Here is a 27899-nt window from a genome sequence, read left to right on the forward strand (position 1 = left end):
CACACTTGAAGGCTTCCTTGGAACACGGATTGAAGATGGCCGAGCAAGACTCAACTGGCCCAGAAGCAGGAAGAAGACCTAATGATGTGAAGATTGGAAGCAGAGAGGAATTCTGGGAAACAATGGTTCAGAAGGTCCAGGATGAGGACATGGTCATCTTAGATGTGCAGCTCCAGCATTTCAGGCAGCTCCGCTACCAGGCAACTGAGGGCCCCCGAGAAATCTGCAACCAACTCCACTCTCTTTCCCGTCGGTGGCTGAAGCCAGAGCAACACACGAAAAACCAAATCCTGGACCTGGTGATCCTGGAGCAGTTCCTGACCATCCTGCCAGCAGAAATGGCGAGCTGGGTGAGGGAATGCGGAGCGAAGACCAGTTCTCAGGCGGTGGCCCTGGCAGAAGGCTTCCTCCTGAGCCAGGCAGAGGACCAGAAGCAGGAAGGGCAGCAGGTATGAGAATTTCATCCAAGGAGTTGAATGGGAGGGCAGATTTCCAAAAACTCTCTATTCCTTGGCCAATCTTTTCTGGAAATCACCCAAAAAGAGATGTCCCATACCTCACCCTCAACACTTTTGCCTCTCATTTATTTACTAACCTTGTTACATGTCTTGGATCTTCATTTCCCTTTCAGGCACAGAGTCTGTTTGCAGAAGTGAGACATGACTTCCCTGCAGCAGAGAGGGCTCCATCAGACGCCAGGCAGTGCCCCTTGCAAAGGGGGATCAAGCAGGAGGGTGATGGATGTGCCTCCTTGCAGGGTAAGAATTAATTTGTGGTGGCTGAATTTCAACTTGGTCTAACTCTCCGGAGAATGTAAGAAATGCTTGTCCAGCTGCCTCTTGAATGCCTCTAGTTTGGGAGAGCCCACAACCTCCCTAGGTAACTGATTCCATTGTTGTACTGCTGTAACAGTCAGGAAGTTTTTCCTGATGTTCAGCTGAAATCTGGCTTCCTTTAACTTGAGCCCCTTATTCCGTGTCCTGCACTCTGGGAGGATCGAGAAGAGATCCTGGCCCTCCTCTGTGTGACAACCTTTTAAGTATTTGAAGAGTGCTATCATGTCTCCCCTCAATCTTCTCTTCCCCAGGCTAAACATGCCCAGTTCTTTCAGTCTCTCTTCATAAGGCTTTGTTTCCAGACCCCGGATCATCCTAGTTGCCCTCCTCTGAACATGCTCCAGCTTGTCTGCGTCCTTCTTGAATTGTGGAGCCCAGCTCAGGTGGTGGCTCACAAGATGCTTCTCAAGAAAGACCCTGTGTTGGGTTCGGGTTCTGCCAGGTCCAAGTCATCAGTCAGGTTCTTTTGGTTATCAAGATGAAACAAGCTGCTTGTGCAAAAAGATGACAGCTTATTGATAGAAAATGGATGCAGAAGAAAGTTTACACCTCCTTCCAGCTAATCAAGCTTTCATAGCTGGGTATCTATTGCCCCCCCCCCCCCCACACAAATAGATGGAAGTCATCCCTTTGACCCACAGCAACTTCTCCAGGCTGGTAGATTGGATCTGATAGGCTCTTCTGCTAGATTCCTGCCTACCTCCTTTTCAGCAGCTGACAGGCTACATCCCTCCCCTCTCTCAGAAGAAGCAAGGAGGGCTCCCTCTCGCAGGTTCCCAAAGCAACTCAACTTGGGTAACTAATTGCCTTTCTAGGGCCTGGTTAGGAGTGAAAACCTCCCAGCTCAACTTGAGATAAGACTCTATGAGGAAAGGGTGACATAACTATGAGAGGCCCATCAAGGGAATGAGGCCTATTCTTGTCGGCTAAAGCCTGATAAAATCTATTCGGTGTATTAGGCAACACAGGTCTCTTAGCTAGGGTGACCATATGGAAAGGAGGACAGGGCTCCTGTATCTTTGTATTGAAAAGGGAATTTCAGCAGGTGTCATTTGTATGCATGCAGCACCTGGTGAAATTCCCTCTTCATCACCACAGTTAAAGCTGCAGGAGCCCTGCCCTCGTCTAAATCTGGTCACTCTAGTATAGCTCCTGCAGCTTTAACTGTGGTGATGAAGAGGGAATTTCAGCAGGTGCTGCATGCATACAAATGACACCTGCTGAAATTCCCTTTTCTATGCAACTGTTAAGGATACAGGAGCCCTGTCCTCCTTTTCATAGGGTCACCCTATCTTAGCGGCATTTTAGAACTCTGTGAAGTCCATATTTCTGCTCACTAACAAAGTCACTACAGACCCTCCTTGATGGAAAGTGTCTGTCGGAATCCTGGGAACAGCCCTGCTTAGGTTGAAGGCAACTGCCTAGCTTTGTTAATCCAATTAAGTTTAGAGCATAACTCCTAGCATTCACACATCCTTCAGGTGAGAAGAGATGTTTGTTTGTTGAATAAAGCTTTGTAGATCACACAGCAGACATCTTTATCATCTTGGACCAACTGGGGTGGCGGTGGCTTAACATCACGACACCCAGGTGTAGTTAGACTTGCATCACTTCAGGTGCAATTCTGTGCATTTGACTGGTAATTAAGAACTTTTGTGATCCAAGAGCGTATGTCTTCGGAGTTCAGGATTGTAACCTCAGCCTCGGACTAGTACGTGCTACTGGCTTCCCATCATCTTTGTCTCTTGTAGGGGAAGGAATGACACTGGGAATGGACGTTGAGCCATCTCTTCTTCTTTGTGATGGAGTGGAACCTGATCAGGTAAGGGGGAGGATCACTGGGAAGACAGGCAGGGAGCAGCCTCTGTACTCTGCTCACCTCCACAGGCCAGAATAGATCTCTCTGCTTCTATTTGCTTCTGGCAAAGCTAAGAGCAAAGCTAAGAGCACATGGAATTTTAGGATGTCTTTTAGGAAGTTTTAACAATGTATACCATGTTTTTAATCAGGATTTTATGTATTTTATACTTACTGTTGTTCCCCGCCTCGATCATGATGGAGAGGCGGGTAAGAAATAAATTTGATAATAATAATAATAATTAATAATAAAATATTTCTTACCTGCCTCTCCATTCTGATCGAGGTGGGGAACAACAGTAAATATAAAATACATAAAACTGAATTAAAACATAATATACATTGTTAAAACGTCCTAAAATCATTTTAGAAACATCCTACAATTACACTGGATAGGCCTAATATTATTATTTTGGAGAGCCCTGCTGAATGGGACCAAAATTTGCTCCCTGTTTTCCTAATAACGATATTGTCCAAACTGAATCATGATGAGAAAGATAATATTGCCAGTGTTTGGCAGATATCCCATATTATTCTTTGTGGTGGAGTGGAACCAGATCAGGTAGGCATAGGAATCAGTAGGGACCCAGGCAGGAAGCAGCCTGGGTGTCTTTATGCCCTGCTTGCCTCCCAGGGCTGGAATACATCTCTCTTCTTTTGTTTGCTTCTGGCAAAACAAAGAGCCGGACGGGAGCTCTGCTGGGTCAGACCAAAGGCCCATCTAGTCCAGCTTCCTGTTTCTCACAGTGGCCCCACCAGATGCCTCTTGAGAAGCCCATAAGCAGGACAGAAGGGCCAGAGCTGTTTCTTCCTGCTGTTCCCTCAACCACTGGTTTTCACAGCAAGCAAGTTCAAATCCTGTAGCATTATTTATTTATTTATTTATTTATTTATTTGTTATACTTCGATACCGCTCCCATAGCCAGAGCTCTCTGGGCAGTTTACAGAAATTCTAAAATTGAGATAAAAACAAATATGCAAAATTTAAAACTCTGAAACACAGGACATACACACATAAAGCGTTAAAAACCGATTAAAAACTAAACATGTGGGTGATTAAGATGTGCTGCCATATGCCTGGGCAAAGAGGAAAGTCTTAACCTGGCGCCGGAAAGATAGCAGCGTTGGTGCCAGGCGAGCCTCGTCAGGGAGATCATTCCATAGTCTGGGGGCCACCACCGAAAAGGCCCTATCCCTTGTTGCCACACTTCGAGCTTCTCTCGGAGTAGGCACCCGGAGGAGGACTTAGATGTTGAACGTAGTGACCGGGCATATTCACGTCGGGAGAGGCGTTCCGTCAGGTATTGTGGTCCCAAGCCATGTAAGGCTTTATAGGTCAAAACCAGCACCTTGAATTGGGCTTGGAAACATACAGGCAGTCAATGCAAGTGGGCCAGAGCAGGTGTTATATGGTTGAACCTTCTGGTTCCCGAAATCAATCTGGCCGCTGCATTTTGCACGAGCTGCAGCTTCCGAACCGTCTTCAAAGGCAGCCCTACGTAGAGTGCATTGCAGTAATCTAACTTGGAAGTTACCAGAGCATGGACAACTGAAGCCAGGTTATTCCTGTCTAGATAGAGGCGTAGCTGGGCCACCAACCGGAGTTTGTAGAAGGCACTCCGTGCCACTGAGGTCACCTGAGCCTCAGCCCAGCTCAATTCTGTATTATCCTTGAGATGGAAACCTTTTCTTTTTCCCTCCAGGGTCTGGTGACTTTTGAGGAGGTTGCTGTGTACTTCACGGAGGAGGAGTGGGCACTCCTGGATCCTGACCAGAGAGCCCTGCACAGGCAGGTCATGCAGGAGATCCATGGGATTGTGACCTCTCTCGGTAAGGCTCCCTATTTGCCTGCTTAATAAAAAAATAAAGGGTTCCAAACTGTTCATGATTAGGAAGATAATATTACCATTTTTGGCACATATCCTATATTATTCATTTATTTAACATTTTGAGGCTTATTAGGACGTAGTCCTCCAAAGGCAGTGTTCAAAAACAAAAATCGTTATATTAGGTTATATTAAAATCAATAAATGATGAAACACTATTTTATGACAGCAACTTAAAATCAGAGGCCTCAAATATACCAGACCAAAAAAAAATCACAATTTTTTTTCACAAGGCACATTAAGGCAGCTCACAGTCTCAGAAAGCCATCAGCAGCAAAACATTATTAGGGAAAGACGGCCCAGAACAGGCAGATTTTCACAACATAGTAGATGCCCTGTCCTGCAGGGGCCATGTGGAGTTCAATTGCGTATTTCAGCACCTCCACATCCCTTCTCCCAATCTCCCTCGAATTGTCTATTCTCATTTACCAAAACTTTCCTAATCCTGCCGTTCCATTAAACAGCAACTTACACAGGAAGAACAACTGATAAGAAATCAATATAAAAGATTAGAAAACCATAACAGAATGAAAACACCACTCAAAACAACTATCAGCATCTGGTTAACAAATTGACCCTGTTCAGACGACATGCTAAGCCATGGTGGTTAAGCATTTTGAGCTAAACACTATGGCCCAGTCCAGAAGACACCTTAAACCACAGCTTTTACCACAGTGGTTTAGCCAGAAAGCCGGACCGTGTTCAGAAGACACCATAAACCATGGCTTTAACCACGGTGAATAAAGCTTTTTGCCTTAGTCACCGTGGTTAAAGCCATGGCTTAAGGTGTCTTCTGAACACAGCCCGGCTTTCTGAGCCATGGTTTAAGATGTCTTCTGAACGGGGCCTATGACTTAGCGTGTCGTGTGAACCATTTCTAACCATAGTGGCTGCATAACCACAGGTTATATGTGCTCGCTAACGGTTTCATAAAAAAGGGTTAGCGGACTAACCGTGGCTTAGCGTGTTGTCTGAACAGGCCCTTTGTCATAAAACATTAAGAGCTTTAACAAATGTAAACACAGAACTGGCTTGTTCTAGAATCCAAGCAGCTGCTCCCCACAAAGTCTGTCACTTTGCAGATCCTAAACCCAGCTGCTAGTCACTTTCAAATGTCAGTCTCTCTTCACACATAAACACTGAGACATCCTTCTTTACTCTACACCATCCATAATTTGGTACCCCTCTATCATGTCTCCCCTGAGCCTCCTTATTTCCAAGCTAAACAATCCCAGCTGTTGTAACCTTTCCTCATGCTTCAGCCCCTTGATTATTTTAGTTGCCTTTTTCTGCAGTAAATGGGAATCAACAGAGACAATTAAACACATGGTAAAAACTGATATAGTTATTTAGTAGTGATGCCTTCTGTTAGAAAGGCAATTATTTTTATTTATTTTATTTTATTTTATTTTATTTTATTTTATTTTATTTTATTTTATTTTATTACATTTCTATACAGTCCAATAGCTGTGTGGCTCACAAAAATTAAAACCACAAGTACAGCATAAAACAGTAGAACATATAAAAGTTTACTTTTTTTATAAAAGCTATTTACTGTTTTACTCTGTACAGCACCATGTACATTGATGGTGCTATATAAATAAATAAATAAATAATAATAATAATAAAACTCCAGTATAAAAGTACCACCAGAATAAAACCTAGCAGCAATGCAGAAATTTAAAATACAGATTTAAAACTGCAGCGCTAAGAGACGAGAATGCTAAAATGCCTGAGAAAATAAAAAGGATTTCACTTGGCACCAAAATGAGTACAACATAGGCGCCAGGTGCAGAAAAGACCCTCCTGGTAAGCATCTGCCTCACTTTCTTTGGCAGAGGCTCCCGGAGTGGGACCCCTGAAGATGAACTTGGGGTCTGGGAGGGTACATATGGCAGTCCTTTTTAAGAATCTTGCTGCCTATTTTGGACCAGCTAAAGTTTCTGGTCTGTTTCCAAAGGCAGCCCCACATATAACGCATTGCAGTAATCCAGGCGAGAGCCTGGATAACTGTAGCTAGGCTATCCCTGTGCGGATAAGAGCATAGTTGGTATATCAGCCTAAGCTCATAAAAGGTGCTCTGTGCCACTGAGTCCGCTTGTGCCTTAAGTGACAGTTCAGGGTCCAAGAGCGCCCCCCCCCAAAAAAAACCTACAATCCTGATCCTTTAGGGGGAGTGTGACCCCCTCCAGAAGAGCTTGAACATCACCTAGCCGGGCAACTGAACCACCCACTAACAGTACCTCTGATTTGAGTCTCAGTTTATTAGCCCTTATGCTCACACACTGATACAGGACAGGACAGCCACTGCCTCAGCTGGATTTGATGAGAACCAATATGCAGATGACAACAACCAAGTAGAACTGGTTGTCATCTGCATATTGATGACACCTCAGCCCCCATCTCTCTCAGCAGTTGCATGTAGATGTTGGACAGCATGGGAAGTGAAGGGGGGAAAACCAGATTTACTCACAAGTATTCTTGCATATACAATGCAGGTACAGTATAGAGTTTCAAAAGGAGTATTGTGGCGTTACCCACATTTCTATTCCCTTAGGTATGTCTGCGTGAGTATGTCTAGAGAGTGCGGAATGTTGGGCTGAGTAGGTGTGGCTAATGATGCTGTGGAAAGGGGGAGGAGTCTATATATATGGGGGAGCTGAGTGGTCTGAGGGGTTCGGTTGGTGATGTGGTTTAGAGGGCAGATGTGTTTAGCTGTGTGATTTCTTGTCAGGAGTTGTGTGAGGAGTGAGTGAAAATATGATCATAAGGACTAAGGATTGTTATTATTAAATTTGTTTCTACCAGTATTCTTAAGAATAGGCAGGAGTTGAGTAGAATTTGAAGGAACTAAGAACTGTAAACAACAATAAACATTTTCTTTATTTTGCTACCATAAAACCACGTGTCAGTTTGGCTGTGTCTCCTGCTCTATTAGTTCATAAATAAACACATTATATTAAACTTTCAGCCAGCTATATTCACAGAAAAGCCTTTTCCAAAACTCCTTACCTTTTCCCTCTGCTATAAGGGAAAGGTTATACTTTTCTTTTTACCCCTTCGGCAGGTATTTCAGTGGTGGTGCTTAGCCTGAGGGAGTTGTGCAAGTCAAAGCCTTGTGTGTGAGGGGGGTGGCGTCACAAGTATGTTCAATCGATTTTGTTATCCATTTACACCAGCAGGAGGGACAGAGCAAACACAGTTTCTCTCGGCAATAATGGAGATCAGAGGGAGAGATGGGGGTGGAAGAAAGCAGAGGAGCAAAAGGAAGAAATTGCAGAAAACCTCACTGTATGCTACAGAGATCCTAAAGCTAGTTGTGGTCAAAATTCCCATGAACTGCAACATTGCCTCATTCCAGTAACTTGTAGACGAGGTTGCAATATTCCCAACAAAAACTGCATCCTATCAAAAACTTTTCAGTTCTTTTCTTTATCAAAATCATTCATTGTGGGGGCTCAATTATTTGACGTTCTATTGCTAATTTAGTCTTTTACCAATTTCTTTTCTATGTTGCAGAGGGTGAGAGATGGGAAGGGAAGAAAAAGAGAGAACCATCTCGGATATCACCGAAAAGAGACAAATGCATAAATAGCAAACAGCAGAGAAGGAATGTAGATCAGGATTTGAGAAATAATTCCATTGCTTCTCAAGGTAATGGCTACTATGATATCACGATCCAAGAAAAAATACATAAAAGACAGAAGAATAAGAATAAGTTCGAAATGCAAAGGAAAAAATGCAATTGTGAATCCAGTGTTAAAGCTCATTGCAAAAGTCACACATTTAAATGCCTGAAATGTGGAAAAAGCTTCAGTCAGAAGAAAAATCTCATTCGGCATCAAAGAACTCAGACACTGAAGAAAACATATAAATGTTTGGAGTGTGGAAAGAGCTTCACTTGTAAGGGAGCCCTCACTTCTCATCAAAGGACTCACACAAGGGAGAAACTATATAATTGTTTGGAGTGTGGAAAGAACTTCAATCACAAGTACTCTCTCGCGGACCATCAAAGAATTCACACAGGGGAGAAACCATATCATTGTTTGGAGTGTGGAAAGAGCTTCAGGAAGAAAGAATATCTCCTATCTCATCACAGAACTCACACAGGAGAAAAACCATATCATTGTTTGGAATGTGGAAAGAGCTTCAGGAAGAAAGGACATCTCCTATCTCACCACAGAACTCACACAGGAGAAAAACCATATGATTGTTTGGAGTGTGGAAAGGGCTTCAGACACAAGTACTCTCTCTTGGAACATCAAAGAATTCACACAGGGGAGAAACCATATCATTGTTTGGAGTGTGGAAAGAGCTTCAACAAGAGGAAATGTTTTATTTTACATCAAAGAATGCACGAGGGGGAGAAATCATATCATTGTTTGGAGTGTAGAAAAAGCTTTAGTCAGAAGGAACATCTCACTTCTCATCAAAGAACTCACACAGGGGAGAAACCATATCATTGTTTGGTGTGTGGAAAGAGCTTCAGTCACAAGAACTATCTTATGAAACATCAAAGAACTCACACAGGGGAGAAACCATATCATTGTTTGAAATGTGGAAAGAGTTTCAGTCAGAGGAAATATTTTACTCAACATCAAAGAACTCACACAGGAGAGAAACCATATAAATGTTTGGAATGTGAAAAAAGTTTCAGTCAAAAGTCTTCTCTCACTCATCATCAAAAAACACACACAGGGGAGAAACCATATAATTGTTTGGAGTGTAGAAAGAGCTTTAGTGAGAAGAGAAAACTTACTTCTCATCAAAGAACTCACTCAGGGGAGAAACCATATCATTGTTTGGAGTGTGGAAAGAGCTTCAGTGAGAAGGGAACTCTTATTTGTCATCAAAGAACTCACACAGGGGAGAAACCATATCAGTGTTTGGACTGTGAAAAGAGCTTCAGTCACAAGGGAACTCTTATTTGTCACCAAAGAACTCATACGGGAGAGAAACCATATCACTGTTTGGAGTGTGGAAAGAGCTTCAGTCACAAGGGAACTCTGACTTCACATCAAAGAATTCACACAGGGGAGAAACCATATCAGTGTTTGGAGTGTGGAAAGAGCTTCAGTGAGAAGGGAACTCTTACTTGTCATCAAAGAACTCATACGGGAGAAAAACCATATCATTGTATGGAGTGTGGAAAGAGCTTCAGTCGGAAGCTAATTCTCACTCACCATCAAAGAATTCACAAAAATGAGAAACCATATCATTGCTTAGAATTTGGAAAGAGGAAATATCTCAGTTGTCATTAAAGAACCCCCATAGGTGAAAAAACATATAAATATTTGGAGTGTGAAAAAAGCTTCTTTCTGAAGCTACATTTCATTCAACATCACAGAGATTACACAAGTGAGAAACCATATAAATGCCTGGAGTATGGAATGAGCTTCAGTCAGAAGAAACATCTTTCTGGTCATCAAAAAATCACACAGGGGAGAAACCATGTAAATGCTTGGAGTGTGGAAGGAGTTTTAGTCAAAAGAATTATCTCAATCGACATCAAAGTTAACTTTTGTAAACCGCCCAGAGAGCTTCAACATTATTATATAAATGTAATAAATAATGATGATGATGTACTCAGACATGGGAGAAATTGTAAAATTCCCAATTTTTGAAAAGATCATATATTTTTCGTCAAACCTTGGTGAAAAGACATGCATTTAATACAGGCTGATTTAGAAAAGGAATCTCTCATTGGTTTGACGAGGTTCTAAGCAGTGAGTTATTAACGTTTTCCTGCCTCATTAAAACCTATGGCAGCTGTCAGAGTTATATCCTGGATGCTTTGTACATAACATCTACTGATGTACACAACAGGTAACTCACAGGAGGACTCCTCTAGCAAAACTCTTAAGACTCTGAGGTTTGTGAGACCAGAGTTAAGCCGTTCTCATGTTAGTTCAAGCTCCAGAAAGCCAGAAAATTGGTATCTAAGGCTCATGCCTTAACGGATGTGCCCCATGTTCAGTGATGATGTTGTGCAATGTCATATATTTTGCTTTAACTGTCCATGCACCCAACCTCTTTGGGGGGGGGGGGGCTTTCATGCCCAAATCCAGATGTGGAGGATCAAGTGCTTGGGACCAGCAAAGACACCCCATGTTGTACATCAACTGGGATTGTTTAGCTTGGAAAAAAGGAGACTAAGGGGAGACATGATAGAGGTGTACAAAATTATGCATGGTATGGAGAATGGAAAGGGAGACATTTTTCTCCCACTCTCAAAATACTAGAACCCAAAGGGGTCATCCCATGAAACTGATTGGTGGGAGATCCAGGACAAATAAAAGGAAGGACTTCTTCACACAGCGCATAATTAAATTATGGAACTCACTGCCACAGGATGTAGTGATGGCCACAAATCTGGATGGCTTCAAAAAGGGGTTGGATAAATTCCTGGAGGCAAAGGCTATCAATGGCTATTAGCCCTGATGGTTGTGTGCTATCTCCAGTATTCAAGGCAGTAAGCCTGTGTGCACCAGTTGCTGGGGAACATGGGTGGGAGGGTGCTGTTGCACCGTGTCCTGCTTGTTCATCCCTGGCTGATGGCTGCTTGGCCACTGTGTGAACAGAGTGCTGAACTCGATGGACCCTTAGTCTGATCCAGCAGGGCTTTCCTTATGTTCTTATGGTCCTGTATTGCCTTGTGAAAAATTTGACCCTTAACGTACTGCTAGAGGAACCTGTGTGTTGAGCCAGGCCTGTTTGTTGCTTACATCAGTTGCTGGCAGGATAGTTTAAACAGTGAGATTGTCAGGGAAATTCCCCGGTCTAGTAGGAAGGAAGCAAAGCCCATGCAGGTCCCGATGCAAAGGCTTTTATTCAAACTACACATGTAGGAGGAGACAGACAGCCCTCAGTAAACTGAGGGACGGACTCTCTGACCAACACCCCCACACAGCAAACTTTTATACATTCAGACGTGTTTATACATTCAGAGATGAACTCATACTTTCCCTCCTCCCTTCCCTGACTGATCACAAGTCCCATAAATGTTTCCAAAATGAAAACTATTCTACATAAACAATGGCTTTATGGCACCAATGACCGGTACAAAATGTTACTTTTTGTTCCTGATAAGCTCTCCAAGGGCAGATGGAAAGTCTCAGAGTCCGCTCTCGATACTTTCAAAATGCCCAGTCAAGTTTCTTGAGGTATTTTGGAAAAGGAAGGATGCGATCATCCTGTCCAAGTGATATGCAGTGGAGTCAGAAATGCAAGGTTTTCAGATATGAACTTCTGGAAAGAGTGAAGAGTGGCTAGGAGTCAGTGGCCTTAGCTAGGCCGAAGGATTATCCCAGGCAAATGGAGGGATCGTCTCTGCCTGCTCTCAGGATCCCGTGTGTCATTTGGATGCACAGAGATGATCCTGGGATATAGGCCTGGTCTAGCCATGGCCAGTGTGTGGGCAAGAATCTAGGGCAGCCTTGGATTTCCAATTGTTCAGCTTCTCTAAATTTTATTAGTCCAGGAGGGGTGGAGGTGGGGGGGGCAGAGTGTTAAGGATTTTGGGGTGCTTGTGCACTTTTCCCCTGAGACAGGAATTTTGGGACTTTTCGGATTTCCTTGACAGAATCATAGAATAGTAGACTTGGAAGGGGCCTATAAGGCCATCGAGTCTGACAGGGAAACCTGAAAAGCCCCCCTGAAGCCCCTCATGCCAATGTTAATAAATGCGAAAAGCACGCATACTCCTTACCTGGCCCCCGCCTTTGTGCATCTATGTAGAGAGACACAAATGTGCCTCGTCTTCACTTTCAATTCAAGGTTACCCTAAACCTTTCGCCCGCTCATCCGCCCTGCTAATCTGACATAAGGGAAAGGTTACAGTTCCGTAAAACATATCGGAAAGAAAGCCTTGAGGCTGGAAAAAAAGTTTCCATATTCCCCAGACAGAGAGGCATCTCTAAGTTTTATCAACAAGACCCACCCACCCCCTTCAAGTGGGCACAGAGAAGTGGCTCACAGCTGGCTGGAGACACTTTCGGCTGACCTCAGCAAGGGTCTTTTCAAAGCACAAGGAGTTACATACACTGGACACAGTTGTCACAATATGGGGCATTGTTTTAAGTAGAATAGTTTTCGTTTATGGAAAATGTAGAAAATACGTAATCAATAGAAGATGGGAGGAGGGATTCTTGTATTACGTGTGGAGGGGCTTGGAAAGTTATAAATGTATGCTGATGTGGATGATAGGTAGAGTGTCTTCGCCATCGGTTTGTTCAAGGTGAGAGATTTCTCCTATGTGTGTAGTAAAAAAAGAGTCTGGGGCTGTAGCTAGACCTAAGGTTTATTCCAGGATCATCCCGGGTTCATCCCTGCATGAGCACTGGATGCCCTGTGTGGCACTTAGATGAACAGGTTTGTCCCCAGGACAATACTGGGATAAAACTTAGGTCTAGCTACGGCCTCTGTGCCTGGACTGGTTGTGAAGTTGCTCCTTCCCTATCAGGTTAGGAGAATTTCCCTAACAAGTCCAACTCCCTGCTCAATGCAGGAATCCACCTTAAAGCATCCCTGACAGATGGTTGTCTAGCTGCCTCTTGAAGGCCTCTAGTGTGAGAGAGCCCACAACCTCCCTAGATAACTAGTTTCATTGTCATACTGCTCTAACAGTCAGGACGTTTTTCCTGATGTCCTGCTGGAATCTGACTTCCTGTAAGTTGAATCCATTATTCCGTCAAGATGGAGCCTGCTTCTAGCACCCTTCACCATCCTTCTGGGGTAAGGATTGAATTTCATGAGAGTTCAAGTTACTTTTTCTGGATTTTAAAGTTGTTCATGATGAAAAAGAAAAAATAGCAACATTCATGCATCCATCACTGCATTAAGATTTCCTTGACTGCTGCAAGATGCTACAAGATATTTGGGGTTGCATTGTGTCAAGTATAGGGTTCAGCAAGGCCTTGCAAGTTGGAAGTAGATTTAATTAGAACTAGGTTGGAAGGTCAGAATCTCTGCAAATTTATTTGTCAAGAGTTTTCATGGAAGTAGCTCACTCACTCCCGGTCTCAGCCTTGATGCTGTTAAGACTTCTCGGAGAAACTGAGTGTTTAGAAAGGTGGGGGGCTTGTTGAGGGAGTCACTCAGATTGTAGCACTATCTTGGTGGGTCCATCTTCGTGGACAAAGGCATGATATATGGGCCAGAGCTCCTGTCTGTTAAGTGGTTTGAAAGAAGCCTAAGCTGGAGCAAAGGCGAGGAGCCTTTGCTAAGATCATTTTTTGACTCATGGTTTGAAACCCCCCTCTGTTTGAATCTATCATTATTTGGGACTTTGAAAGCACTCTGCACATGGACTGTCTTCTATTTGGACTTTGGAATTCTAAGGACTGCACCATGAAAAGTACTGTGAGGCTTTCCATAGACTTGAGGGTAGACTGGGGTTGATTTGTATTTTTGGTCTCAGGTGGCAGGGAGTTCCCCATGCTAAAGCAGCAGCATGGGATTTCTTGTACTTCAGATTTTTTAACCACCCCGTGATCTTGCTTAGGCTTTGGCCATGTTCCCTGAGTGTGGCTGCTCCCTTGGGATGGTTTGTTAAGCCTTTCAAAAATGTCCCATTGATTGCCTGAAGGATCGTATCAGGAACCTTTCCCTCCTTTGGTCGGGTTTAGAACTCGTTTTAGAATGGCTGAGAAGGCAACTGGGAAACCAGGTTCTTATTGCAGTGAGTAGCATTTTGACTGTACGTTATCTTGGAGCCTAAAACTTTCTGACCATCAATCAGCTTTAAGTATTTTGTAAGTGCGTAACAGTAAGCTTTTCACTGTGAAATTTCCCTCAATAAAAGAAGTCTCCCTGATGTGAGTGTCCTGTGTCATTTTGCCAGCACGTGTGAATGCCAGAGGGAACGGGAATCCACGACACTTTGGATTCTTGGTTGGGATAGAAGGAGTTGTATGAAAGAAAAATAATCCTTTTCTACCACATTGTGATTTTCCCCAGCACATGAGCTGCAGGACTCATTTGTGGTTGCTTTTGAGCTTTAACTTCCAGGGCAAGACAGTATGGGTGGTAGGGTGTTGCACTTTGTGGCAAATATTGGAACCCACATGGCCCAGCCTGACCTTATTATTATTATTATTTATTTATATAGCACCATCAATGTACATGGTGCTGTACAGATAACACAGTAAATAGCAAGACCCTGCCGCATAGGCTTACAATCTAATAAGTTGTAGTAAACAATAAAGAGGGAAGGAGAATGCAAACAGGCACAGGGAAGTGTAAACAGGCACAGGGTAGGGCAAAACCAACAGTGTAAAGTCAGAACAAACTCAATATTTGAAGGCTATAGGGAAAAGAAAAGTTTTTAGCTGAGTCTTAAAAGCAGGGATTGAGTTGGTAGTTCTCAAGTGATCTGGAAGAGCGTTCCAGGCGTAAGGGGCAGCAGAAGAAAAAGGACGAAGCCGAGTAAGGGAAGTGGAGGTCCTTGGGCAGGCGAGAAACATGGCATCAGAGGAGCGGAGAGCACGAGCGGGGCAATAGTGTGAGATGAGAGAGGAGAGATAGGCAGGAGCTAGGCCGTGAAAAGCTTTGAAGGTCAACAGGAGAAGTTTATATTGGATTCTGGAGTGAATTGGGAGCCAATGAAGAGATTTCAGAAGCGGAGTGACATGGTCAGAGCGGCGGGCCAAGAAGATGGAATAATCTGTACTGCAATTCCATGGTTTTATTCCAGCTGCCAAGTTTGCATAACTGGGCCTTTCTCCGCTGTGGCACCCTGGTTGTGGAATGAGCTCCCCAGAGAGGTCCGCCTGGCGCCTACACTGTACTCCTTTCGTCGCCAGCTGAAGACCTTTTTATTCACTCAGTATTTTAACACTTACTTTTAACTTAAATTTAAATTTTACTGAAAGGCGAAAGATTTATACGATCTGAAGAGAAACCAGAAACTTTTGTGAACCGCCCAGAGAGCTTCGGCTATTGGGCAGTATAGAAATGTAATAAATAAATAAATAAATTTTAGGCTGAGGGTGAAGTATTTCTCCAACTATAGTCCTGTGGGAATCTTGGGGTGATCCTTAAATTCTGGTTAACATCTCTGCCAGGATGTAAGCCTATGTGGCAGGGTTTTGCTATTTTGTTGTTTTACTCTGTACAGCACCATGTACACTGATGGTGCTATATAAATAAATAAATAAATAAATAATGTAGCATGGTAAATTGCTGGCCATGGAGGTTCTATGGTCAAAAACTGACAGTATGGGGCGAGGGCATGGCTTGCAATTGATCAAGGGTAGACACATACGTTTCTTGCTCTCATTTCCACCTATCATTTATATTTCTTTATTGACTCGTAATGGAGATGTGAATCGGTTTTTCACATTTAACCGTACATTAAGTGACATAACGTGAGATTGATTGATTGATTTACAATATTTCTATACCGCTTCCCATTGAAAATTTCAGAGTGGTGTACAAGATAAAATAAAATACAAACAGAACACTTTAAAATAGATTTTAAAAGAAGCAAAATGTACAGTGAACCGCGGCTGGTCATTAAGGAAAGGCTTCCTGGAATAATGATGTTTTCAGGAGGCGCCGAAAGGAATACGAAGTTGGCGCCTGCCTGACCTCCAGAGGCAGGAAATTCCATAGGATGGAGGCCACCACGCGAAAGGCTCTTCCCCGGTGGACTCCAATCGGAGGATGGGTCCACGTGGAACCACCAGGAGCATGCCCTCGGATGACCTCAGTGACTGGGCAGGTTGATAGGAGAGAAGGCGGCCTCTCAGCTACCCAGGTCCCAAGTTGTTTAGGGCTTTGACATCAGTCTGAATCTCCATACATCCTTATCTTGATCCTTGTTATATTCAATTGTGTTGCTCATCTGATATCTTATCTTTATGTATTTATACTCTTTTAACCCAATACATCTTTCCATAAAGGACCATGCAATTGTGGTTGATTTAATTCTTTGTGCTGTATCATAAAGTTTATAAAATCCCACCACATCAGGATGAAGTTATCCCGTTAAAAGTTATAACCCAGATACAGCACTCTTACAAGAGACTCGTTGGTGAGCTTCAACAGAGATGCCCCCCAAAGAGTCAAAGGCAAAGAGGTAGAACAAAGGATGTTATTTATTATAAAATCCCAACGTGTTTTGACCCTACGGTCCTTCCTCAGGGTGTTCTCAAAAAACAATAGAGCCACATTATTATCATTGTATGTCACAAAAATCTTACCAGTGTACATAAACATCTAAAATTGTAAAAGATTACAAATGAATAACATATCAAAAACCAGAGGCTCAAAACAGAGGCTATTTACTTTTCACATATATGAAATTTTTATTTATTTATTGCATTTATATCCCACGTTTTTTCCTCCAAGGAACCCAAGGCGGCATACATAATCCTCTTCTCCATTTCTATCCTCACAACAACCCTGTGAGGTGGGTTGGGCTGAGAGTCTGTGACTGGCCCAAAGTCACCCAGTGGGTTTCCATGGCTGAGTGGGGGCTAGAACCCGGATCTCCCAATTCCCAGTCCAACACTTTAGCCACTACACCACACTGGCTCCAAGTCTTCCTTTGGAGTTAATAGAGAATAGGAGACTATGGGGTATGAAACAGAAGAGGTACCTTACATTTTGTCTAGTAAGTATGTTTACGTTCATATATGTGGAAAGTCCACACCTTGGGTAGTTCTTTTAGAGTTCTGACGGAAGCCAGGAGCGAATTCACCAGCCCACTGACATGGGCTGCATTAATAGAAGTATAGCTTCCAAATCGCGTGAGGTTCTGGTTCCTCTCTATTTGGCCCTGGTTAGGCCTCATCTAGAGTATTGCGTCCAGTTCTAAGCAGCACGCTTCAAGAAGGATGCAGACAAGTTGGAGCGGGTTCAGAGGAGGGCAACCAGGATGATCCGGGGTCTGGAAACAAAGCCCTATGAGAAGAGACTGAAAGAACTGGGCATGCTGAGCCTGAGAAGAGAAGATTGAGGGGAGACATGATAGCACTCTTCAAATACTTGAAAGTTTGTCACACAGAGGAGGGCCAGGATCTCTTCTCGATCCTCCCAGAGTGCAGATCACGGAATAACGGGCTCAAGTTACAGGAAGCCAGATTCCGGCTGGACATCAGGAAAAACGTCCTGACTGTTAGAGCAGTACAACAATAGAACCAGTTACCTAGGGAGGTTGTGGGCTCTCCCACACTAGAGGCCTTCAAGAGGCAGCTGGACAACCATCTGTCAGGGATGCTTTAGGGTGGATTCCTGCATTGAGCAGGGGGTTGGACTCGATGGCCTTATAGGCCCCTTCCAACTCTACTATTCTATGATTCTTTGGAGTCACCAGCCTCCACTGGGGGAGGCATGCCATTCTGTTGTGAGCAGGGATTTGTTTTTGTGTGGAAGGGCATTCAGTCATGTGATCCCGCAGTCAAAGTCTGAGAATACAGTCAGCAAAGAATCAAAACAACACATGAAACATCCAGGAAGTATTGGTGTGATATAAATGCTATATAAGTGCTATATAAATAAATAATAATAAATAATAATGTACAGAACAATTTACAGAATAATGTAAGCGAGGGGGTGGGATCGGCGGGGGACACCAGTCCCTGCCCTGAGGATCATACCATCTAAATGTTGTCATTGTAGACGAGAACAGATGGAAGGCGGAGCAGGGAAGAGAAGCAAAAGGTAACTAGGGAATAATGAATGAAAACATTTGCAGTTACTGAGGCTTCATTTCAGTGGTGGCTGAAACAAAACAAAAACCGTCCAAACTCAAACACGGGAGAAAATTCTAATGTGCAGACAAACTCTAGGAGGCGGGGCTGAACATCTTAACCAATCCTAAGTGTATTTGGATCTAAACCCTTTTTTTCCGTATTCATCCAAATTAATACTTCCTTTACCTGACAGTTGGCACACACAACCCTGAAGAAATTCACGGAAAACTTTGTGGCATTATCACACGTCTAAATGGCGAAAGGCCGTGTCTCTACGTCTCTTACACGTAGAAGGTCTCTGATCGAACTCCTCTTAGCTCCACCTAAAAATGTTCTCAGGTGCAGTGCAGTACTAAGAAAGAGCCTGTCCGAGACCCCGGAGACAATATTCAGCTAGACGGACCGGTGGTCTGACCCAACATCAAGGTAGCTTTGTATGTTCGGAGTTCATTTCTGTTCCGTTAAGTTCATGGGTAAAGAGCCTCCAAGGGATGAATCCCATTTTGAATAAGCTCTTGGGGGGGGTGCATTCCAGAGGTGGGCGGGGCCAAAGGGGGTGGGGCCAACATTTAAAAAGTACCCCAAAGCATATTGTAGCTTGGAGCCCTTCCTGTCACTAAGCCTTAGGAGAGACACTTCAATAGCCCTGTTCAGAAGACACCGTAAACCGTGGCTTTAACCACGGTGGTTAAGCCAGAAAGCCGGACTGTGTTCAGAAGACTTCGAGGCTCGACTTCTGCAATGCACTCTATCTACATAGCGCCTACCTTTGTGCCTAGTCCGGAAACTTCAACTAGTTCAAAATATGGCAGCCAGGTTGGTCACCGGTACACCTAGGGGTGACCACATTACACCAGTTTTAAAATCTCTTCACTGGCTGCCTATTAGTTTCCGGGCGAAGTATAAAGTGTTGTTTATTACCTTTAAAGCCCTACATGGTTTGGGTCCAGGCTACCTGCAGGATCCGCTTCTCCTGTACAATCCGCCCCACACACTCAGGTCCTCTGGGAAGGGTTTACTCCAGTCAGCCAAAACTAGGCCGACATCTGTTACCCAAAGGACCTTTTCTTCTGCCACTCCCAGTTTGTGGAATGGCTTGTTGGGAGAGATTCGTCAACTTAACAGTCTTCCAGAATTTAAGAAAGCCATAAAGACTGATCTCTTCTGGCAGGCCTACCCAGCTGAATTTTAAGATGTCCTTTTTTAATAATGTGCTGCTTTTAATAATGTATTAGTTTTAAATGTTTTAATTAGTTACATGTATTTCATGGTGTTTGCATTTGTGTTGTACCCCACCTCGATCCAGAGGGAGAGGTGGGTAACAAATAAATAAATGTATTATTATTAAGACACTTTAAACCACGGCTTTTACCATGGTGAATAAATCAAAAAGTCTTATTCACCGTGGTGAAAGCCATGTGTCTTCTGAACACAGCCTGGCTTTCTGGCTTAACCGCCATGGTTAAAGCCATGGATTAAGGTGTCTTCTGAACGGGCCCAATGTTTTAGAATGGGGGGGAAACAGCTGGGAAACAACCAAACCATTGGTGGTTGGGTGAAAGGGGGTGGGGCCAAGGGAAGGGGCGTGGGCTTCTGAGGAGCTCCAGAACGTCAGATGGGGACCCACAGCAGACTGACTTTGGCCCCTGGCTCTGAGGTTCTGCACCCCTGGGTTAGCTGGGCCTTACGGATTAGGACATGGCAATTATCAAACACGACACGTAATTTAGAACCATGCTTTCACTTATTTCATGCACAACATGGATGATTCTAAAGCAAAACCTAACCAAACCAATAATGATTGCTCAAAGAGCCCCCTTCAAAATAAAAAATAATAAAACGAACGAGACCTAAAACAAAAGGTAGTATCCAATGCTAATCCTACACAGAATAGAGCCATTGAAATTAATGGGACTTAAATTAGGCATAACTAATTTGTCCCATTTATTTGAATGGTTCTACTCTATGCAGAAGTAACGTTGGGTACTACCCAAAATGTTGCAGGGTGGGGTGCTGCTATTCAGAATTCCAGCCACTGTGTTCCATTCCCCGTCCCTCCCCAGTTTTCTGTTCACCCCCTCCTTCGTTTTTCCGTGGCCACTGAGCATGCTCAGTCTTCAGTGGGGTTGTTTTGGGGAGTGATTTTTTTCCTAAATATTTTTTTTTGTACTTCTGCAAACCTTGGTATTCCCCCAATCCTGCTAAGTGCCAACTTCTTGTGTGCGGGTGGTGTGTTTTTCCTGCAGAAGCCTGAACATTGGAAATAGAAGGAATGATATCCTTATGTTTCTCAGAAATACAGTCTTCACTTCCTTCTCTATCTGACCACTTTATTAAAACATAAAAAGAGTCCTCCTGGATCTGACCAAAGGTATGTGTAGTCCAAATCCTTTTGTGGGATGTTGCCAAACAAGGACAATTCCTCTCCATCTGACAACGCTCAGGTCCCATGTTCAAGTCCTGCTCTGAGTTTGATTTCTGACATCTTTATGGATTCTCATTAGGTTCAAAGCCTACCTGAAACTTTTCTACGTTTTCCCTTCTGTGTGGACACCTTGATGTTTAATAAGGGTCGATTTGAGACTAAAGCCTCTTCCACACTCCAGGCATTTGTATGGTTTCTCTCCTGTGTGGTTCCTCTTGTGTCTAACAAGGTGATGGTTGTAAATGAAGCCTTTGCCACACTCTGAGCACTGATACGGTTTCTCGCCAGTGTGGGTTCTCTCATGCGCCTTAAGTTGTGAGGGTCTGTTGAAGCTTTTCCCGCACTCTAAGCATTTATATGGTTCCTCTCCTTTGTGGGTTCTCTCGTGATTATGAAGGCTTGATGTCTGATTGAAGCTCTTCCCGCACTCTGAGCATTTATACGGTTTCTCTCCAGTGTGGATTCTCATGTGGACAACAAGGTTTGATTTGAGACAGAAACTTTTCCCACAGTCTGAGCATTTAAATGGTTTCTCTCCTGTGTGGATTCTCTGATGTCTGCCAAGGCTTGCTTTCTCACCAAAACCTTTTCCACAGTCAGGGCATTTATACAGTTTCTCTTCCACGTGCATTCCTTCATCAGCAAGGTGGGTTTGGTGGTGCTTAATAAAATAAGAAATTTGCCTGAAGCTTTTTCCACAGTCTGGGCATTTATATGGTTTCTCTCCAGTGTGGGTTCTCTCATGTTCCTTAAGGTTTCCAGCCTGACTGAATCTTTTCCCACAATCGGAGCATTTATATGGTTTCTCTCCTGTATGAGTCCTCTGATGAGCAATAAGATTAGAGCTTGTACTGAAGGATTTCTCACAGCCCGAGCATTTATATGGCTTCTCGCCTGTGTGAAACCTGTGATGCGTTGTAAGCTCAGAGATTTTCCGGAAGCTCCTCCCGCAGTCCAAGCATGTGTACGGTCTCTCTCCTGTGTGAGTTTTTTCATGTTCTTTAAGGGACCCCGACCGGCTAAAGCTTTTCCCACAATCTGGGCATTTGTACGGTTTCTCTCCCGTGTGGATTCTCATGTGCAGTACCAGGCTTCCTTTGTGACTGAAGCTTTTCCCACAATCTGAGCATGTGTATGGTTTTTCTCCTGTATGGATTCTTGCATGTGCAATAAGATTTCCTTTCTGGTCAAAGCTCTTGCCACAATCCAAGCATTTATACGGTTTCTCTCCTGTGTGGATTCTGTGATGTCTCACAAGTTTAAAGTGGGCATTGAAGGATTTTCCACAGTATAAGCACTGGTATATTTTCTCTTCCACCTGGACTCTCCCACATGAGAGATGTTCATATAAAGTCTCTTGCCACTGATCTTCTCGAATTCCCCCCTGAGCTGCGATTGCACTTTGCCAACCAGGAATGGATTTACCTGTGCTCATCTCCAAATAGGTTTCCTGCTGCCTTGTCATTCCTTGGGGACTTTCAACAAGTTCTTTCTGCTCAGGGCCTTGGGAAACATTCTTATTCGCTGTTCCCTCAGACACATGGAGTTCCCCTTCCTCGGAAGCTTCCCATGAATTTCTTTCATCTTCTTTCTCAAACGCATACCCCTTGCCTGGTGGGATAAGAAGAATTTTTGAAGTGAACGTGTTAAGCTGTCTTGGTCCAAATATCTCAGGAGTGCAGAACCTCTTTCAGCCTGAGGGCCAAATTCTATCTGGAGGGCCACATTCCAGTGGTGGGCGGGGCAGAATGCAAAAGGGGCGGGGCTGAAATAACAGCATGCTGTAACTTAAAGCTCTTCTTGCCCATAACTAAACCTTGGGAGAAGCATTTCAATCTTTTAGAATGTGGGGTGGATTCCTGCATTGAGCAGGGGGTTGGACTCAATGGCCTTGTAGGCCCCTTCCAACTCTGCTATTCTATGATTCTATGGGCAAACTAAGAAACAATTGGTTGGGGGGGAAATGGGGTTGACCCTATGGAGACCCTGGGGGTGCATGGATTGGGACCTGAGATTCTGCACCCCTGATCTGTCAAACACTTCTCTGACTGACAGTGAAGCTCCAGAGAGTGGTGTTTCCCTGTCCTGCTACTTCAACTCCATTTAGGTGGACATGATGTCAGGGATTGAACCCAAGGCCTTCTATACAGAGCTTTGGCTGTTGGCTGGTATGAAGAGAAAGGAACCTCTCGTGCAAGCACTGAGTCATTACTGACTCTTGGAGGGATGCCAGCTTTCGCTGACATTTTCTTGGCAGGCCTTATAGCGGGGTGATTTGCCGTTGCCTTCCCCGGCCGTTATTTCCCCCAGCTAACTGGGTACTCATTTTACCGAACTCGGGAGGATGGAAGGCTGAGTCGACCTGAGCCGGCTGCCTGAAACCAGCTTCCGCTGGGATAGAACTCAGGCTGTGGGGAGAGTTTCAGCTGCAGAAACTGCTGCTTTTCTGCTCTGCGCCACACAAGGCTCATGTTGGATGGTATAAAGATGTAATGAATCATCGAATCATAGAACAGTAGAGTTGAAGGGGCCTATAAGGCCATCGAGTCCAACTCCCTGGTCAATGCAGGAATACATGCAAAGCATATGCTTTTATTTATTTATTTATTTACATATCTCTTTTATTGCATTTCTATCCTGCCTTTCCCCCTCCAAGTTACCTAAGGCAGTGTGTACATAATCCCCGTTCTTCATTTTATCCTCACAACAACCCTGTGAGGTGGGTTGGGGTGAGAGTCAGCAACTGGCCCAAAGTCACCCAGTGGGGCTTCATGGCCAAGTGGGGACTAGAACCAGGATCTCCCGACTCCCAGTCCAGCATTCTAGCCGCTACACCACACTGGCTCTCCTGTTATTTCCATCTTTCTGGCCAATGGTAAGGGATGATGGAAGTTGTAGTCCAACAACACCTGAAAGGCCAAAGGCTCCTGACCCAGGTCAAATCCCCTTTTAAAGCCACCTAAGTTGGTGGCCATTCCGTCTTGTGGCAGCAAATTCCCTCATTCGGCACTGTACTGTGAGAAAAAGCATGTTAGCCAATCTGCTGCTGAATGGGTTTAGTTGAGTACTGACTATTTCTTTTATTGTTGTATCTTTAACTGTGTTTTTAATTGATTAATAGCTTCGTCTATTGGGCGGTATAAAAATGCAATAAATAAATAAATAAAAATTAAGATTTCATTTTAAAACTGTATGTTATTATTGTTAGATTCCAACTCCCATATTCATGTAACACCTTTAGTAGGCCAAGCAAAAGATCACAAAAATGTGCAGGCTTCAAAATCTCCGTCTCTCTTCATCAGGTAAGATGCTATAAAAAGCAGGGGGTGAGAGGTGGAATATGGAAGAGCGCCTTCTCCCTTACCAACCTCCCGGTCACTGAGGTCCTCCGAGGGCCTGCTCCTGGTGGTTCCACCTAGATCCATCCTCCGATTGGAATCCACCAGGGGAAGAGCCTTCAGCGTGGTGGCCCCCCTCCTGTGGAATTCCCTGCCTCTGGAGGTCAGGCAGGCACCAACCTTGTACTCCTTTCGGCTCCTCCTGAAAACATCTTTATTCCAAGAAGCCTTTCTTTGACATGCAGCCTTGGATTTCTGTTTTGGCTTCTTTTTAAATTTTGTTTTGACTGTTTTATTCTGTTTTTATTTTCATTTTACCTTGTACACCGCTCCGAAATTTTTTCAATGGGGAGCGGTATATAAATATTCTAAATAAATAATAAATAAATAAATAAATAAATAAAATTGCAATTTTGTATATGCAACCCCCCACTCCAGAGTCGTTATGTCGTGCGAATCTAGGGAGTGCGGGTTATGCAATGGTTAAACAACCCTCACATAAACCTAAAACAGATAATGGGTTTGTTTTACCCTCACATAACCCAGGCTCGTTGGGTTTGCACGACACAACCACCCTTGAGCAGGGGTTGCATATTGAAAATGGTGGGCAAATATACGCTGTACAGAGCGCGCCTTGTACAACCACTCCTACTGTCTGCATGTTCAGAGCCTCAAAACGAAATGGCAGCGGAGGTGAAGGGGTCCTGCCTGATGAAAACATATGAGGAGCCGTGCTGGATCAGACTGAAGGCCCATTTAGTCCATGAAGAGATCTGGAGATCTCAAAAGCTTGCCCAGTTTTTGGTGATCTTTGGCTTAGCCAAATAAATGTGTTACACTAATACAGGTTTAGGAATTTTACTTAAGGCCAACTATCATTGCTTTTTATTATTGTTAGCTGCCTTGAGCATCATATTTGACAGAAAGGCGGGATAAAATACACCACTATCTGGCTTTACACCAACAGGGCAGAGTTCAGATGACACCTGCTAGCCTCTTGTCCTTCCAAGGCTGGGCAGCCATCGAGGCATTAACAACAGATCTTCTGCACCAGCAGGAGTTTGGACTAGATGACCTTCAAGGTCTCAACTGTATTATCAGTTTGCTTGTTTCCCTCTTTCCTCATCATTCCTTTTTCCTTTCGTATTGTGTTTTTTTGGGACTATAAGCCTGAGGACAGAATTGTGCCATTTTTTTAATCTTTAAAAATGCTTAGGTGCATTAATGATAACTATGATAATGATAAAAACAGCAGCTATTTTGATTCATTGTTGTTAAGTGGATACAGGAAGGATTTCTGGAAGGTAGGATGTTTGCAATCTGTTGGTTCCTTAAACCTCAGTGACACCTCTGGAATTTCTCTCACCTTGGTGATCTTCATTTTGGTCAAAGTTCATGAGGCCATCCTCATCTTTAACTGCTGTTGGCTCAAAGAGAAGCTCTCCACCTCCCACGTGAGTCTTCCATAATTGTTCCTTTTGACTCATCTCAGGTATCTCTCTCTGTTTTCACAGGGAGCTTAGTCTTGGACTCTTTGGGGAAAGGTCACAAGTTTTCCCTCTGGCCCACTGCCTCCTTCTTTGATTGGGGTGGGTAGGTTTTCTCCTCAATGATCTTCTCCACAATGCCGTTACCTGCTAAATGACAGACAGAATACAGTCACTAAGGAAAGCGTATTTGATTTATTACTTATTCAGGTGGTGCAATCCTATGAACATTAAAGTGTAACAACATAAGAAGAGCTGTGCTGGATCAGAACAAGGGGATAACAAACCAAAGAGGTCAGCAGCTGAACAGAAAACAAAACTAAACGATACTATTATTATTATTATTATTATTATTATTATTATTATTAATTTATATAGCACCATCAATGTACATGGTGCTGTACAGAGTAAAGCAGTAAATAGCAAGACCCTGCCGCATAGGCTTACATTCTAATAAAATCATAATAAAACAATAAGGAGGGGAAGAGAATGCACCAAACAGGCACAGGGTAGTGTAAAACTAACAGTATAAAGTCAGAGCAAATCAAGTTTTAAAAGCAAAGTCAAATTGTTTTATACAAACCAAATAGGTTATTTTTTATAAGTCAGATAAACCAAATGGGTTGTTCTTTACAAGTTTGATTATGGGCATCCGGTTTTTGTCCTGTTTCGTCATATATTTAGACTTCGCCAGAAAAACAGTTCTGTTATCTGTAAAGACCGATAAACATATACAAGATACTTCTCTCGGTGGTTCCCCCTTCTAAAAACAGAACACTATAGAGCATGTTATCTGTCCAAATTGAGGCCACTGCCCCTGAGAAATGCTTTCATTGAATTGAGGTTTCAAGTGATGCCAACTGCAGTGCTGGATGAACGCTACCACAAGGTACCATTTGAATCGAGATTATGTATCTGTGGTCAACAACAAGTGGAAGACATAACACACTATATGTTAACTTGCCCTCTGTATAGGGACCCAAGAGAGAGACTCCTGAAACCGCTGCTGACATATGGAGGCAGGAATGCCCAAGCAGAAACAGTTCTCTTCCTCCTTAGCGATACCAACAGTTACGTCACTCATAAAGTGGCCCTGTTTGCACTGGCAGCGAAAAAGATTAGGAAGAGAGAACTAGATAAAATTGCTATAAACTGCCATGGAGACTCAAAGTGCTGAGTGAAATGAGAGCTTTAGACATAATAAATTTAAGGTTGTCTGTATGGTTCTCTTGGTTATTTTAAACTGTTGTGTACTTTTATAGTTGTATGCTTTTCTATGGATGTATTTGTCATGGCCTTCGGCTAGCACAATAAACTGATGATTGATTAATTGATATACAAGATACAAATTAAATACCATGCAGTGTTACATTATTGTTTTCAGAAAGCATCAAAAGATTCAAAAATATTTTAGTATATGTTAAACACTCACCGCCATGAACGAGCAATACCTTGGGAGTATAGGGGGTTTGTATACTTTAAATAATCCTTCCATCCTGTTTTTTTAATTTAAGCCCTCAAAAGGAGGATTTTCTGTGTAATAAAGGTAGGTTTTAGGAACATAATAAAATAAACACAATGACGGAAGAATAATGGATTCAAATCTCAATCCCCGGCAAGTAATCCAAAATGCTTCAATGGCAGCAAGCACTGTGAACTTCTACCTTATTAGGTTATTTTATACATGAATCTTAAAGGTACAGGAACATTCACTGTATGTAGTACAAACTAGAATAGCAATGGTGGTACCACTAGTGAAAAAGGACCATCTGTCAACATTACTTTCCAAGAAAGGATGCCAATTCCAAACATTCAGGCCATATGGTTGTACAGTGCCCAGCTTAAAAATCCACTCGCTTCCTTCCTTAAAAGAAAATTATCATGATTATTCCAGTTGTATTTATGGGGGTATACTCCATCAATAACCAAAAACTTGAATTCATCGTATCTACGAGAGTTGTCAGTAAAATGCTGTACCAACAGTGCATCCTTGATGTTTTAATTTAGAGCGATGTTCTATTATACGTGTTTGCACACTACGAAAGGTTTTTCCTACATAGAGAAGTCCACATGAGCAAATGATAACATAAATAACCCATTTTGTTGTACAATTAGAAAAGTGATGTATCTTAAATTGTCGGTGGTCATGTGGACGTTCAAGCGTGCTGAGAGTTGTAGGACTTTTTTCTGTCTAAATATGCATCTTCTACATCAGGACTGAAGGTTTGTGGAAACTGATTTCAATCCCAGGAGCGAAACATACAAAGCAGCTGCAGAATATATGTTGCTGTTTCTAACACAGCAAAGATTTAGGAGAAAGGCTTTTCAGATAGCACTCTTCAAATATTTAAAAGGTTGTCACACAGAGGAGGG

General features: G+C 43.3%; 2 protein-coding genes across 2 annotated transcripts; one reads left to right on the plus strand and one right to left on the minus strand.

Moving 5' to 3' along the window:
* On the plus strand, positions 1 to 9840 carry LOC134395621 (zinc finger protein 345-like). The gene is made up of 5 exons (XM_063121780.1): positions 1 to 449; positions 632 to 758; positions 2588 to 2658; positions 4397 to 4523; positions 8099 to 9840. Exons 1-5 carry the CDS (start codon positions 36 to 38, stop codon positions 9838 to 9840), a joined length of 2481 nt encoding a protein of 826 aa, XP_062977850.1. The 5' UTR covers positions 1 to 35.
* A 10886-nt stretch (positions 9841 to 20726) lies between these two features.
* LOC134396210 (zinc finger protein OZF-like) lies at positions 20727 to 25616 on the minus strand. The gene is made up of 2 exons (XM_063122625.1): positions 25406 to 25616; positions 20727 to 22312 (listed from the first exon to the last, which is right to left on the minus strand). Exons 1-2 carry the CDS (start codon positions 25524 to 25526, stop codon positions 20805 to 20807), a joined length of 1629 nt encoding a protein of 542 aa, XP_062978695.1. The 5' UTR covers positions 25527 to 25616; the 3' UTR covers positions 20727 to 20804.
* Between the last annotated feature and the right edge of the window lie 2283 nt (positions 25617 to 27899).

The sequence above is a fragment of the Elgaria multicarinata genome, chromosome 3, assembly GCF_023053635.1.
Source record: "Elgaria multicarinata webbii isolate HBS135686 ecotype San Diego chromosome 3, rElgMul1.1.pri, whole genome shotgun sequence".
Taxonomy (NCBI): Eukaryota; Metazoa; Chordata; class Lepidosauria; order Squamata; family Anguidae; genus Elgaria; species Elgaria multicarinata.

Excerpts from the sequence above, each read along its gene's own strand:
- LOC134396210 (XM_063122625.1), bottom strand. The coding sequence starts at position 25,526 with ATGAGTCAAAAGGAACAATTATGGAAGACTCACGTGGGAGGTGGAGAG. Across the intron at positions 22,313-25,405 it reads CCAAAATGAAGATCACCAAG|GCAAGGGGTATGCGTTTGAG; the intron begins GTGAGAGAAATT and ends TTATCCCACCAG.
- LOC134395621 (XM_063121780.1), top strand. The coding sequence starts at position 36 with ATGGCCGAGCAAGACTCAACTGGCCCAGAAGCAGGAAGAAGACCTAAT. Across the intron at positions 759-2,587 it reads TGGATGTGCCTCCTTGCAGG|GGGAAGGAATGACACTGGGA; the intron begins GTAAGAATTAAT and ends TGTCTCTTGTAG. Across the intron at positions 4,524-8,098 it reads TGGGATTGTGACCTCTCTCG|AGGGTGAGAGATGGGAAGGG; the intron begins GTAAGGCTCCCT and ends TCTATGTTGCAG.